The sequence below is a fragment of the Rana temporaria genome, chromosome 13 (genome assembly GCF_905171775.1).
Source record: "Rana temporaria chromosome 13, aRanTem1.1, whole genome shotgun sequence".
Lineage (NCBI taxonomy): Eukaryota > Metazoa > Chordata > Amphibia > Anura > Ranidae > Rana > Rana temporaria.
The window spans coordinates 28,184,628-28,199,602 of NC_053501.1; the positions used below are offsets into that span (position 1 = coordinate 28,184,628).

At 42.6% G+C, this 14,975-nt stretch overlaps 1 protein-coding gene across 1 annotated transcript in view; it reads right to left on the bottom strand.

Moving 5' to 3' along the window:
• TDRD9 (tudor domain containing 9) overlaps window positions 1-14,975 on the bottom strand; it is a 195,750-nt gene that overhangs the window by 150,376 nt on the left and 30,399 nt on the right. The window contains exons 3-4 of the mRNA XM_040333083.1: window positions 7,137-7,231; window positions 3,443-3,664 (exon numbers count right to left, since the gene is read on the bottom strand). Of these exons, the coding sequence (XP_040189017.1) occupies window positions 3,443-3,664; window positions 7,137-7,231 (317 nt within the window). The remainder of the gene's footprint in view (window positions 1-3,442; window positions 3,665-7,136; window positions 7,232-14,975) is intronic.

The window sequence follows — 14,975 nt, forward strand, 5'->3', positions numbered from 1 at the left end:
AATTGAGAAAAAAAATAATAATATTTTTTTACTTTTTGCTATAATATATATATATATATATATATATATATATATATATATATATATATATATATATATATATATATATATATATATATATATATATATATATATATATATATTTTTTTTTTTTTTTTTTTTTTTTTCTCAGTTTAGGCCGATACGTATTCTTCTACATATTTTTGGTAAAAAAAAAAAAACACAATAAGCCTTTATTGGTTTGCGCAAGTTATAGCGCCTACAAAATAGGGGATAGAGTTATGACTTATTTTTTTATACTAGTAATGGCAGTGATTTGCGGTTTTTGTCATGACTGCGATATTGCGGCGGACAGATCGGACACTTTTGACACTATTTTGGAACCATTCCCATTCATACAGCGAACAGTGCTATAAATATGCACTAGTTACTGTATAAATGTGACTGGCAGGGACGGGGTTAACACTAGAGGCGCTCAAGGGGTTCATTTGTTCCCTAGGGCGCGATTCTTACTGTGGGGGGAGGGAACTGAATGGGGGAGGTGACCAATCGGTGTCCCTATGTACAAGGAACACACCATCGGTCTTTTCTCTCTGACAGGACGTGGATCTCTGTTTACACAGAGATCCACGTCCAAGCTCTGTGTCGAGCCTGGTACGCGCATCGAGTCCCCAGTGATGCAGCCGGCGCGCTCCACACTGCGGGAATCCCAGGACATCATATGACTGCGGTCTGGAGGGACGAAGGGTTCCTGCGGTCGTCATTACTATAGGTCGGGTGGGAAGCGGTTAAACACCAAGTTATGCTGGGTAGATCATGGGTTTTACAGGAGCTGGCTTACTGGTTTTCCAATTGCCAGTATCCTAAGCTTCAGTAGGCAGCAGTATACCCAAAATTCCTGTGCCCCTGGACACATGGGTGACTTTTTTCACTGGTACATGTTATCCATGACCATGCACAGCTGCCCGTGATTTGCCTTGTAAATCAACCTTGAAAAGGTTGAGTGCTTGCTGGTTTCCGATTGGGTTTGTCAAACTTCCAGCAAGCTAAACTCTGTCCGATACATTCATCACTACACACAAATCAACACACTTTAATTAAAAAAGTTTTCTGGCCAGTTAAATGGGCAAAAAAATTAAATATCAATGCCATCAATGCATGATTAGTGTCCATCTGCAGCCTCACCATTGCAGCCTGATCAGTGCCCATCTGCAGCCTCACCATTGCAGCCTGATCAGTGCCCATCTGCAGCCTCACCATTGCCATTCAATGCAGCCTGATCTGTGCACACCTGCAGCCTCACATCAGATTACAGAGCGGGGATCTCCCATTTACTCTGTGGCCTCTGTAATACAAAGTCCTGCCTCCTCGAACGCCTCCTATGATAAACAGAACACTGGTCCAATGCCAAGACACGTGACGTCCACCATAGGAGATAATCCAGGAAGCGGAACTTCATATTACAGAGGCCGCTAAGTAAACGGGAGATCCATGCTGTGTAGTCCACCCCCCACTCGAGGCAGCCCAATGCAAATATTGGTGCATAACACGCGCACATGATTTGCACCCAATTTTTCACTGTATGCCAATACAGTAATTAAACTGTTACTTTCAATATAATTGAACGTCACAAAGCCAGTCCAGGGTCTGCAGGGATCCAACCACTAATGGCAGGATCCACCCAAATGCCCGACTGGCAGCTAGCTTCTCAGCACGCTGCTGCTCTCCGCGCAGTGAAGACCAAAAACTGAGCGATCAGCGGTTGGTCATGTGATCGCTCAGTTTGGAATCATAAAGCAGAGTTCCACCCAAAAGTGGAACCACCGCTTTAAGCCCCCCTCACATCTTTACATGCCACATTTAGCATGTCTTGGGGGGGGTACCTGGTACTTCCTGTCCCACTTACTCCTTCCATCACTTGGTCGCCTAGGTGACTCTTCCTCTCCGCCTAGGCAGCCCCTCCCCCCTCTGCAATCTTCTGGGACACGCCACAGGTCCCAGAACGCCTGGCCACAAGGAGAGTGCAGTGAATGCCCGGTTGTGAAGCCGCAAGCTGTCACAGTCGGGTGCCGACAGCTGCAATGATGGCACCACAATGAGGAGAGTGAGATGGGCGAGGCTACAGGCGGCCGCATTGCTGGACTGTGAAACAGATGAGTGTGTTTATTGAAAGTCAGCAGCTACACTTTTTGCAGCTGCTGACTTAATAAAACTGAAACAAGACTGGAATTCCACTTAAGAGCCGGAAGGGGAGAGAAGGATGTATGTTTATTTTTTGCTATGCCACACTTCTTTAAAATGAACCCAAAGATTTTAAAAGCACAAAATATAAAAAAGGAACTTAAAGTTGAGTTCCACCCATAAATATAACATTATATCAGTAGTTTTAAAAAAAATTCATTAGCAGGGCTTTTTTTCAGGGGGAACTTGGGGGGAACTCAGTTCCACCGCCTTTGGCTCAGACTCTTTGGTGCCTGCTCACTACAATTACTTGTAAACACAGAAGTCTGCTTTCTGTGTTTACAAGTGACAGCTCTGCACTCTGTGTGTAACCCCCTGAACTCTGCACTCTGTATGTAATGCAATCCTGGTTTATAATGCCCCTTTAAGACCCTTGTACTGTTTGTGAAATCTGAACGGGGTCGCGGTTGAGTTCCTGCACCTATTTTCTGAGAAAAAAAAGCTCTGGTCATTAGTCCTTTACGAAATTTTTTTTTTTTTTTTCAGATGCCTTTAAAGCAGTGTTTCTCAATTCCAGTCCTCAGGCCTCCCCCCAACAGATCAGGTTTTCAAGATTTCCATTATTTTGCACAGGTGATTTGATCAGTTTCACTGCCTTAGTAATCACCACAGCCTTTTCATCTGAGGGAAATCCTGAAAACCTGACCTGTTGGGGGGCCTGAGGACTGGAATTGAGAAACACTGCTTTAAAGTGTTGTTGCTAGGCAGAATAGTTAATCTTCCCACTTCCTGCACCTAGGTGCTTAATGCTTCCTAACCTACACCGCACAGACTCCTGGGAATGTAGTAGGTGTAACTTTCCAGGAGTCTGTGCACTTCCCAATCTCAAAGAATCATGTGACTTGGACAGCACAGGTGCTGAAACCTGATCTGACACTGCTTGTGCAGCACTGAACATGTGCGAGATCTGCAAGGCTGAAATCCAGGAAGTCATACAGTCTGGCTTCATGATGATTACACTTAAGATGGCCCCAGTCAATTTCTATTTTATAAAGTGTCTAAATGCTGTAACTACCTAACAAAACGGACCTTAGTTTACAGACTAACTTTACTAGAATACATTAAGCTTGTGTATTACAGGGGTATTTATATTTAAAAAGTGAAAGTGTGGCCGGAACTCCGCTTTAATACAATAACATTTTTCTATTTATCATTTAATTTAGGCTTTGAAACTAAAAAATAATCCTAGTAAAAGTCTTACCTGATAACCGATTAAGCCACTTAGAACACATTTTCTCTCTTTGCTAATCCACGTGGCAATACTACATGCAGCAATTTTTCTGGGCTGAGTCACCACAATGTTACAGTAATTGGAATTTTGCATGTGGTGATCAAGGATGTACTGGGGCAGCTGAGTGCTTTTACCACTGCCAGTGGCACCCTGTATAATCACCACTGAATTGTACTCAATAAGAGCGATCAACTGCAATGAAAAAAAAAAAAGAAGAAGAAAAAAAGATTTTAAACATCTAGTTTAAAAAACACACACACTCAAATTTAACTTGCATATATAATGAGGTAATGCATGCAAGGCATGACAAACTTTCATATTCATATTTTTGTAGCATGTAGGATGCAGAGAAGATGCGTGAAAACATGATGGCTCCATCAGATTTTCCCCACATTTTCCCCACATGCCACACTATTGCAATTTAAAGTGGATCTAAACGGTAAAGTTAGATTTGGCTTAAAACTGAACGTCCGATAGATTTAAATGAAAATTAATGCAGCCATTAATCATTTAAACATCCTTAACCACTTAAGCCCCGGACCATATTGCTGCCTAAAGACCCAAGGGGTTTTAACAGTTCGGGACTGCGTCGCTTTAACAGATAATTGCGCGGTCGTGCGACGTGGCTCCCAAACAAAATTGGCGTCCTTTTTTCCCCACAAATAGAGCTTTCTTTTGGTGGTATTTGATCACCTCTGCGGTTTTTATTTTTTGCACTATAAACAAAAATAGAGCGACAATTTTGAAAAAAATGCAATATTTTTTACTTTTTGCTGTAATAAATATCCCCCAAAAACATATATAAATTTTTTTTTTTTCCTCAGTTTAGGCCGATACGTATTCTTCTACCTATTTTTGGTAAAAAAAAAATCGCAATAATCGTTTATCGGTTGGTTTGCGCAAAATTTATAGCGTTTACAAAATAGGGGATAGTTTTTTTGCATTTTTTTACTACTAATGGCAGCGATCAGAGATTTTTTTCGTGACTGCGACATTATGGCGGACACTTCGGACAATTTTGACACATTTTTGGGACAATTGTCATTTTCACAGCAAAAAATGCATTTAAATTGCATTGTTTATTGTGAAAATGACAGTTGCAGTTTGGGAGTTAACCACAGGGGGCGCTGTAGGAGTAAGGGTTTACTTTGTGTGTGTTTACTAGTGTAGGGGGGTGTGGCTGTAGGAATGACGTCATCGATCGTGTTTACACACGGCTCTCCCCGTTCTTCAGCTCCGGGGAGCGATCGCGACGGAGCGGCTATAAACAAATAGCCGCGCCGTCGTCCCCGATCGGACCCCCCACCCACGTCTAGCAGAGGACGTACAGGTACGTACATGTGCCTGTCCGTGACATTCTGCTGACGTATATGTACATGAGGAGGTCGGGAAGTGGTTAAAGCATATATGAACCATTACCTTGTAAACCAACCCATTCATATTAAAACAAAAGAAAGGCAAAAAGAAAAAATTGTGTATACATAAAAAGCACAATATAAAGACCATTTTTAGCTGCAATACAGCTCCCCCTTGTCAACAAGCAGCAGGTTCTGGAGAGTGGAAGGAGCGGCAACCACATGTGGGCAATCAAAGCCTATGAATGATGCCACTGCTCCAGGCTTAACTAGACATTGGCAAGAATTCTCTCCCCTCCCCTGCAGCCGGGTGACAAAGGAGAGATCACATGACAAACCAGCATGAAAATTATTAAATATATGCATCTTTCCTACACTGGTTAGCAAGCATAAGTGTTAGGAGAGGGAGTATTTGGGGGATTATAGGATTATTATGAATATGAGGAGTGGGCAACACACCACAAGCCCAAAAAATCAAAACCAACACAGGGTAGAACGTCACACAGTCACCTGCATGACCCCCTGTCACCCAAAGGTTGCATCCACAGAGGACCAAACATTTACATAGTAGACCTTGAAATTGCAAACTGAAGGCAAGGTAGGCAAGGGCCTTATGTCGCCAGAAGTCAGACAAGGCTTTGGAATGACAATCCAGGATCATGAAGATCTATGCTGGATGTTGGACTCATCAAGTACTTCTGATACCAGGCAGCTTCAAAGGGAAATTTAGTATGGCAAAAAAGATTCCTGAGCAATACCTCTCCAAGTGGTGTCAATGATGTTTAGGAGAAAGAAGAGAAGGGTGGCCACATAGCGTAAAATTGTATAATACAAAATGTATTTTAAAACAGCAAATACACTTACATGTAGGCTGTGGATATCAAACGTGTGTACACAGATGAGGTGGCAGTGGAAGCGACCCACTGCCACCTCATCTGTGTACACACGTGATGATCCTGGATTCTAGGTTTACCTATAGGTAGAAGTCCAAAAAAGGGTCAACAACCACTTTAAGGGGTTAATCCTCTGCATTGTGTAAAAAGGCTGTTTTATCCTGTATACATAGATGTTCCCCCTCCCGCATTGTCCATCTGGGGAAGGCCAGCTAACACAGGCAGGGTAGTCGACCTGCACATGCTCAGTTGTGTCTTTTATGCTGGAGAGAACATTTACTTGTTCTCAGCCAGGTCACATGATCTTGACCTCACACATGTGGGCACATATACAGGCTGTAGTAGAAATCTCCTCCTACCTGAACTCTCTAAAGAAATTGCAATTTATCATGTTACCGTGTTATACAGATCATCCAAAAAAGGTATATAGTGGCAGTATTTTAAGGTAAAAAGATTTAAAAGCTGTGGGCAACGTGGGGGGGGCGGATGAACCATTTCCATATTACTGTGTTTTCGTAACACTTTAACCACTTCCCACCCGGCCTATAAGATTGACGGCCAGGTGGTGGTTGCGTTATCCTGACTGGACGTCGCGTCGATCAGGTGGTGCGGTGGGTCAGTCTGACACAGCTACACCGACCTCGGTAAAGAGCCTTCATTGGAGGCTATTTATCACGCGATGAGCCCTGTCCCAATCAAGGCTGATCACAATGTAAACATGAAGAGCCACTGAACAGCTTTTCTTCACTCGCGTCTGACAGACGGGAGAAGAAGAAAGCCGATCGGCTGCTATCCTGACAAGGGGGATCTGTGCTTATTGTTTATCAGCACATCCCCCTCTCAAATACCCGCCCAGGACCACCAGGGATGGCCTCCCCACTGAACCACCAGGAATGGCACCTAAAAACCCAGGCAGCTGCCAATCAATGCACAGGCAGCTGCCAATCAGTATCTATCCACAATGCCTGCCAGTGTCAGAAGGGATGCCTATTCGTGCCATCTATAATTGACTCATATTAGTGCCCATCACTGCTGCCAACTCAACACAATGCACCACTGCAGGCTCCAGCTTAAGAGTCAACCATTTTAGAAGCTGCATAAAAAGCTGAAATAGTTATTGGCAAGGTCAGGAATCCTAATCAAATACACTTAAGAAAAACACTTTGTAGAAAAGAGGTAAGCTTCACTTATTTAGAAAAAAAACTGGTGATAGCCTTGAGTGATGGAAGTTTTTCAGGGCATGTGCATGCAACTTTTTTTGGTCAGTGTCCAGTTACCTGAAGGTAACTGCATATTACCCCTAGTGAAAAACTGAAGATTCTGTGTCCTTTGCTGTACAAATAAGCAAAATAAAACACTCAAAGGCCGCCCCCCTCATATGTACAAAATATTCAGTCAATTGGAAAAGTAATTTACCTCTTCTCTGTTTTTCAATATTGGCAAAACTGGATATGCAAAATCATGATCTGAGGCCGGCATCTCCTTTACTCCATTAGCTTTTTGACCGCAATCTGAAAACAATTTAAAAAAAAAAAAAAGGTCCTGGTAATTTTTTTGTTTTTTTACTAAAATCATTTTGTTTTGCTCTAAAAGATATTAGCAACAACCAATATAAACAAACATTTTTAACATGACCTAGACAAGGCTAGAGATTAGCAACACTCCAAGACAAAGAGAAACAATTCTACACAATACTTACACAGCATAATTATCATAGTTACATTTTACAGCACCAGTGCTATAATATACTCGACATGCCATATTTTGTCCCATTTATATAAAATGGTTCACGGCTAGAATAGGGAGTGAAAGAAGCAGACCTAGAAATATGACTATACCACCTTTAACCAATGGGCACTTATACCCCCTTCCTAAGCAAGCCACATTTCAGCTTTCAATACTTTGAATGACAATGACTCAGTCATGCAACACTACCCATATGAATGTTTTTTTCTTTTTTTCACAGAAATAGAGCTTTCTTTTGGTGTTAATCACCACTGTTTTTTTATTTTATTTAAAGTAGACTTTTTTTATAACTTTTAACCAAAAATTATACTGCTACATTTCTTTGGTAAAAATAACCAAAAATCAAGGGCGTCTTGGACATGGCTGGATGAGGGCGCGTGTGTTGAGCTCCACGCCTTCTTCCGCATACCCTATCCCATTTCACAAAATTTTCTACAGCATGTACTCAGCAAAGAAGGGAAAGGGAGGCGCTAAAGCAACCAACTGCAAAAACTAGGGGGCCAATACCTGCTTTTCCCCCGAATTCTCAGGCAGCCTCTCCTGCTACCAAGATGGCGGAACCATGCGGCCCGCGCAAGAAGCTACAGACTAGAGCTGCACGATTAATCGCGGAGAGAATCGCAATCTCGATTCTCCCTGTCCACGATCTCCCCGCGGGATGACCCGCGTTTTCATATGTCGCCGCTGGTTCCACGTAACCAGCGTGGAACGCAAATGGCAGATAAAGGAACTGACATCAGCAACCGGAACTGACGTCAGTTGTGAGAGATGCAGAGTGATGCCTGGGCATGGGCGGTACCAGCACACTTCTCGGCCGGCGGTAAAAAGCTGCCGCTGCTGTCCGAGGTGCTGAAGGCGCCACCTGTGTCCCCAGAGAGCCACTCTGGATGGTGAGAGAACCGTGTTCTGCCTTTGTGTGTCCGCATCCCCTACAATGTCACCCAGAAGGTCTTGTGACCCCCAGCCAGGTGACCCTGTATATGGAGAAGATGCTAAGCTGTGTTCTGTATATGGAAAGATGGCACAAAGATGGTTTTGAGCTAAGTGATCGTGCGGTGGATTGCAGCATCGTTTTTTCAAGCACTTTCTGCACTTTGGGGAATATTCAATCAAGCACTTTATTACTGGACTTTGTTTTGGAGCACTGTGCACTTTTGGAAATTTTATTGAAGCACGGTCAGTTTTTTTACACTATTTATATATTTTAGCACGGTTTTTTGTGCACATATAGATTTTATTATATATATTTATTTGGACTTCATTATTGATCATTTATTTTTTGGATTTCATTTTTTCACTTTCTATATATACACAATATCTATCCTTGCACTGGATTTTTCTTCACTCATTAAGGAGTTTTTACACTATATTTATATATTCAATTATTGTGAATTATTTGTGTTGACCGAAAATTCATTTTTTGTCATTCATTTATTTTTGATTTCATTATCTTCACGGTGTCCCTCCCTCCCATCATGATTGTTGAAGTACGGCGGGTATTAAGGAATTAGGAGTGGGACACATTTAATTGGCTACATTGGTTAGGCATTTATGGTGTTGTGCTTAAACCTTTATGTTTTATTGACCATTTATTTATTCCCTATTGGCAAGCGCCACTACACCCCCTCTTTTACATATGATTTTCGGTTTGTGAGCACCTTTAGTAGTGGCTGCTGCTTTTAATTTTATTTTAGCATTTATCTTTTAGTGCCCTTGGTTAGAGTGGTTTTGCGCATTAGTTCCCCCCTTTTTACTATGAGCACAGTAGTGTAGTCTTGAAAAATTAAATATTCCACCACTGCCTACGGTCACACAGGTTCTTCGGAAATCTGGTATCCTATGAGGAGTTTGCATAAAAACAAAAAAAACAAAAGGCTGCATATATATACAGTCATTGTCTGGAACATATGCACTCACCAGTTAGCGCAAACATCTATCCAAATCAATATAGTACAGAATATAAACTTTGCATGAACAGATAAAGCATTTGTGATAGAATGTCGTTGATGTATAGGATAAACCCAGGATTCCCTTCTGGCAAATGGCAACATGTCACAGTGTAGACATGGTATTTCCACATGACTTGATCATGCTCAGGAGAAAGCTCAAGCTGTTAAGGTATGCTCTTAGCACATCCATGTTATCATTGCATTTCCACCACAGTAAAAGCCTATACAACCTTACAAAAAGGTTTACCTGCAAATGGCCAAATCATAAGAACAAAAAAAAAAAAAATTACTTTTCAATGCAAGAGAAGATTTGTCACACAATATTAAAGCGGTAGTTCCCCCTCCAAAAAAGTTTTACCCTTAGTCTGATGCTCATTTTGTCTAGGGGAATCGGCTAGTTGTTTTAAAATCAACGCTGTACTTATCGTTGTAGAGAGCGATCTTCTCCGTCGCTTCCGGGTATGGGTCTTCGGGAGTGGGCGTTCCTTCTTGATTGACAGGCTTCCGACGGTCGCATCCATCGCGTCACGAGTAGCCGAAAGAAGCCGAACGTCGGCGCTGCTCTATACGGCGCCTGCGCACCGATGTTCGGCTACTTTCGGAAAATCGTGACGCGATGAATGCGACCGTCGGAAGACTGTCAATCAAGAAGGAACGCCCATCCCCGAAGACCAAACCCGGAAGCGACAGAGAAGATCGCTCTCTACAACGGTAAGTACAGCGTCTATTTTAAAACAACTAGCCGATTCCCCTAGACAAAATGAGCCTCAGACTAAGGGTAAAACTTTTTTGGAGGGGGAACTACCGCTTTAATAAAACAATTTACCAAGTGCAATATAAAAAACAAAAAAAAGTAAATTTTAGGGAACACATACGCATTACCCAATTATTTGGGAAAAAATTTCAAACATGGAGAATTTGTCGAATACAACAGATACCAAACATGTCATGTGATGAAAGCATCTGAGCTCCCTCCTTCCAGAGTGTAGATAAATTCAAAACTTTTAGATGTAGGGCCGAAACAACTACCGTATTTTCCGGCGTATAAGACGATTGGGCGTATAAGTCGACCCCCTAATTTTCCAGGGAAAAAAAATGGTTTTGGGATATACTCACTGTAATAGACTTCTTACTAGTCTTTCTGGAAGCTATGGGGTAGCCAGAACCGCTGACAGAAACAGGCTTTTTCAAATCTCACTGCACTGTGCCATTACATTACATGCCCCCCACTGTGCCTGAACTTGCCCCCCACTGTGCCTGAACTTGTTGCCCCCCAGTGCAATCACCGAAAACACTCACTTTTTTTGCCAGCGGTGACAGTCTCCGTACTCCGTCAATGATTTGAAAGCCGCGCCTTCTCTTCAGAGTGTTCTGTGATAGGCAGAACACAAATTTTCCCAGCAGCGCCTCTGTTCTGTGTTCCGCCTATCACGGACGTTTTCTCATCTCGTCCGAGGATGAGAAGGCATCTGTGATAGGAGGAACACAGAACAGAGGCGCTGCTGGGAAGATTTGTGTTCCTCCTATCACAGAACACAATGGCTCATAGCTCTTCACTCTGAGGAGAAGGAGCCTCTTTTAAATTATTGACGCTCGCGCTCGCAGCACGGAGACTGTCATCGCCGGCAAAAAAAGTGAGCACGGAGACCGTACCCGGCGTATAAGACGACCCCCGAATTTGGATGCATGTTTTTGCATCCAGAAAGTCGTCTTATACGCCGGAAAATACGGTAATCTATTAATCAGCAACTAATCGATTATGAAAATAATCAATTACAATTTTCATAATCGATTAATCGGCCAGTAACATAATTGGGGTAAAAAAACTAAAATGAGCCCTTTATATTACAAAAAAGCAAATCTCTCCTGTAAATATTACTTTCACTGTCCCACAGTAAAAAAATGAACCCCTTACAGTAGCGATTATTTGCTCTTTTTGTACTTATTTTTGTTTTTTTAAACCTATTATGTTACTAAACATCTCAGGCCTGGGTTCACACCTCTGTTTTTTGGTGCTTTTTGCAGAAACACACTACAGTTCATTTACATGTTTTCCTATGGGACACGTTCACATCCATGATTTTTTTTCAGCTGCTGCGTATTTGGAAAGGGCGAGGACTTTTTAACGCAAAAGGTGCCATTTTGGTTTTTTTTGTTCAATATACTTCAATGGAGAAGCTGCAGAAAAGCATGTAATGTGTTATTGCGGCAATTTGTGTTTTGTAATCTGCCCAACAACAAATTGTCCCAAAATTTTTTAAAAATGCTATTTTTTTTTAAGGCTATTATCGGATTAATCGAAACAATCGGCCAACTAATCGATTATGAAAATAATCGTTAGTTGCAGCCCTATTTAGATGTGTTCCTTAGCAAATGCAACATACTATATAGCGTTATGGGCAAGATGGAAAACCATCTTTATTCAACTGCACCAACTACGAAACAATGCCGCGTACACACGACAATTATTGCAATTTTTTTAAATGGTCTTTAACCCCTTAACGCCCGCCGCACGACTATTTACGTCCGCAGAATGGCACGGACAGGCAGAAGGACGTATATATACGTCCTTGCCTTCTAGCGGGTGGGGGGGTCCGATCGGGGACCCCCCCCGCTGTGTGCGGGTTCCCTCGGGGAGCGATCCGGGACGACGGCGCGGCTATTCGTTTATAGCCGCTCCATCGCGATCGCTCCCGAGGCTGAAGCACGGGGAGAGCCGTATGTAAGCTTCCCCGTGCTTCACTGTGGCGGCGTATATCGATCGAGTGATCCCTTTATAGGGAGACACAATCGATGACGTCAGACTACAGCAACACCCCCCTACAGTTGTAAACACACACTAAGTGAACACTAACTCCTACAGCGCCCCCTGTGGTTAACTCCCAAACTGCAACTGTCATTTTCACAATAAACAATGCAATGTAAATGCATTTTTTGCCGTGAAAATGACAATGGTCCCAAAAATGTGTCAAAATTGTCCGAAGTGTCCGCCATAATGTCGCAGACACGAAAAAAAAAAATGCTGATCGCCGCCAATAGTAGTAAAAAAAAAAATGCAATAAAACTATCCCCTATTTTGTAAACGCTATAAATTTTGCGCAAACCAATCGATAAACGCTTATTGCCATTTTTTTTACCAAAAATAGGAAGAATAAGTATCGGCCTAAACTGAGGAAAAAATTAATTTTTATATATGTTTTTGGGGGATATTTATTATAGCAAAAAGTAAAAAATATTGCATTTTTTTCAAAAATTGTCGCTCTATTTTTGTTTATAGCGCAAAAAATAAAACCGCAGAGGTGATCAAATACCACGAAAAGAAAACTATTTGTGGGGGGAAAAGGACGCCAATTTGTTTGGGAGCCACGTCGCACGACCGCGCAATTGTCTGTTAAAGCGACGCAGTGCCGAATCGCAAAACCTGGCCTGGGATTTAGATGCAAAATGGTCCGGGGCTTAAGTGGTTAAAAACGATCGTGTGTAGGCTCCAGAGACGTGAAAATGGCAATTAAAAATTTAGAACATGCTCTAATTTTTCTCGTCGTCAAAACAGACGTGTGTAGGCTTTAACGGGACAGGGGAAAAACGTGCATGCTCAGAAGCAAGATATGAGACGGGAGCACTCGTTCTGGTAAAACGAATGTTTGTAATGGAGATAGCACATTTGTCACGCTGTAACAGACTGAAAAGCACGAAGACTGAAAAGCGCGAATTGGCTCTCACCAAACTTTACTAACACGAAATCAGCAAAAGCCGCAAAAAGGGTGGCGCCATTTGAATGGAACTTCCCCTTTATAGTGCCGTTTTAAGTGTTGTACGTCACCGCGCTTTGCTCGAGCATTTTTTTTTTTCTTCTCACGGATCGTGTGTATGCAAGGCAGGCTTGACAAGAATTACTTCGAAAAAAACATTGCTTTTTCCAGGACATTAAAAATGGTTGTTTGATACGCGGCTTAAGCCCTCAACCCTGCACACCCAAAACTAGCAAAATTCCTATTCTTTAAAGTGGACTGCCACCATCTCTCCCTAGTCCATCCCCCCAAGTGCCCCCATTGCAAGCCATTTACTATGGTATGGGGGTACTTATGCTCTCCCAAAGCCCCACTATGAGTGTCCATAAGACCCCCCCTGCTCCCTCGTCACTGGTCCCGAATGATAGCAGTGGGTGCCAATGGTTCCAGCTGCTGTATCTGAGACAATCAGGAGCGAGACCCCCAGGAGAAAAAAGATCGAGCTCTGGTAAGTATTTGCATGCAGGTTGTCTTTACTTTACTACATAGCATGCAGTAAGGTAAATAAAAAATAAAAGAAAATCCTGCCTTTACAAACACTAACGCAGAGTGACAATGAAAGTGCCTTGAGGACAAAGGCTCTGCATCTGCAGAGGACTGCATATCAACCTGGTAGAAATTGGAGAAGGTATGAACAGAAGATAAGGTGACTGCCTTAACAAATCTGGGCAACAGAAACTTGATGGAAGCAGACAACATGGCACTAAATTGGCTAATACAAAGAAATGTGCAATGGCAAATATAATTAATAAAGTGCATTAATATAAATGCACACTGATCAGGGTGGATATAAATTAATGATTTTTTTATTTTTAATTAATAAAAAAAAAAATGTTTTATTATTTAAAAAATAGGATTTTTTGTACTCACCGTAAAATCCTTTTCTCTGAAGTCCATGGACGGACACAGCTCCTTAAATCTTGACAAGTGGGTTATGTTCCCTGTTACAGGAGAGGACTAGGCAGAAATAGTTAAATAGTTAAATACATGTTACATTAACAGAGTTGAACAGCCCCGCCCAGGGGGCGGTCCCTCCAGACATAACCCTCCTCACTGCAGCTTGCAGCCTCAGTTCGTAACAAGCAGTACAAACCTAAAAAGGAGGGGTGGGAGCTGTGTCCGTCCATGGACTTCAGAGAAAAGGATTTTACGGTGAGTACAAAAAATCCTATTTTCTCTTATCGTCCATGGACGGACACAGCTCCTTAAATCTTGACAAGTGGGACGTCCCCAAGCAGTGTCAAAAAACGAGGGGTGGGAAATATATCAGTAAAAACAATTTTAACTTCACCCCAAAACAAGCAGAGCTCCTCAACGGAGGAGGTGCAACTTTTAAACAGCCGCCGGCAAAAACTAGCGGCTGAAAAAAACATCATAAGATGCACTCACAGCAAACCATGTAAATTCTGGAAAAAGCGTGAACGGACGAGCAACTCGCCGCCTCGCACACCTGTGAGACCGACGCATGATGTCGGAAAAAAAAAAAAAAAAAAAAACCCAGGAAGCACCAATTGCCCTGGTCGAAAGTGCCGTGACCGGAAAGGGGGGCCCCGCCCTTAGGAGCATAGGCCTGTATGACGGCCTGCCCGATCCACCGAGAAATGGTGGTCGACGAGACCGCCAGGCCCTTTTGTGGACCAGACACCGACACAAAAGAGAGTCAGAAGCTCCGAAATGGAGCCGTAGTAGGCTGTATACCCGCAAAGCGCGTACCACGCCTAAAGTATGAAAGGCCGAAACCTCCTTCGGAAAGAAGGGAAGGGTCGCGG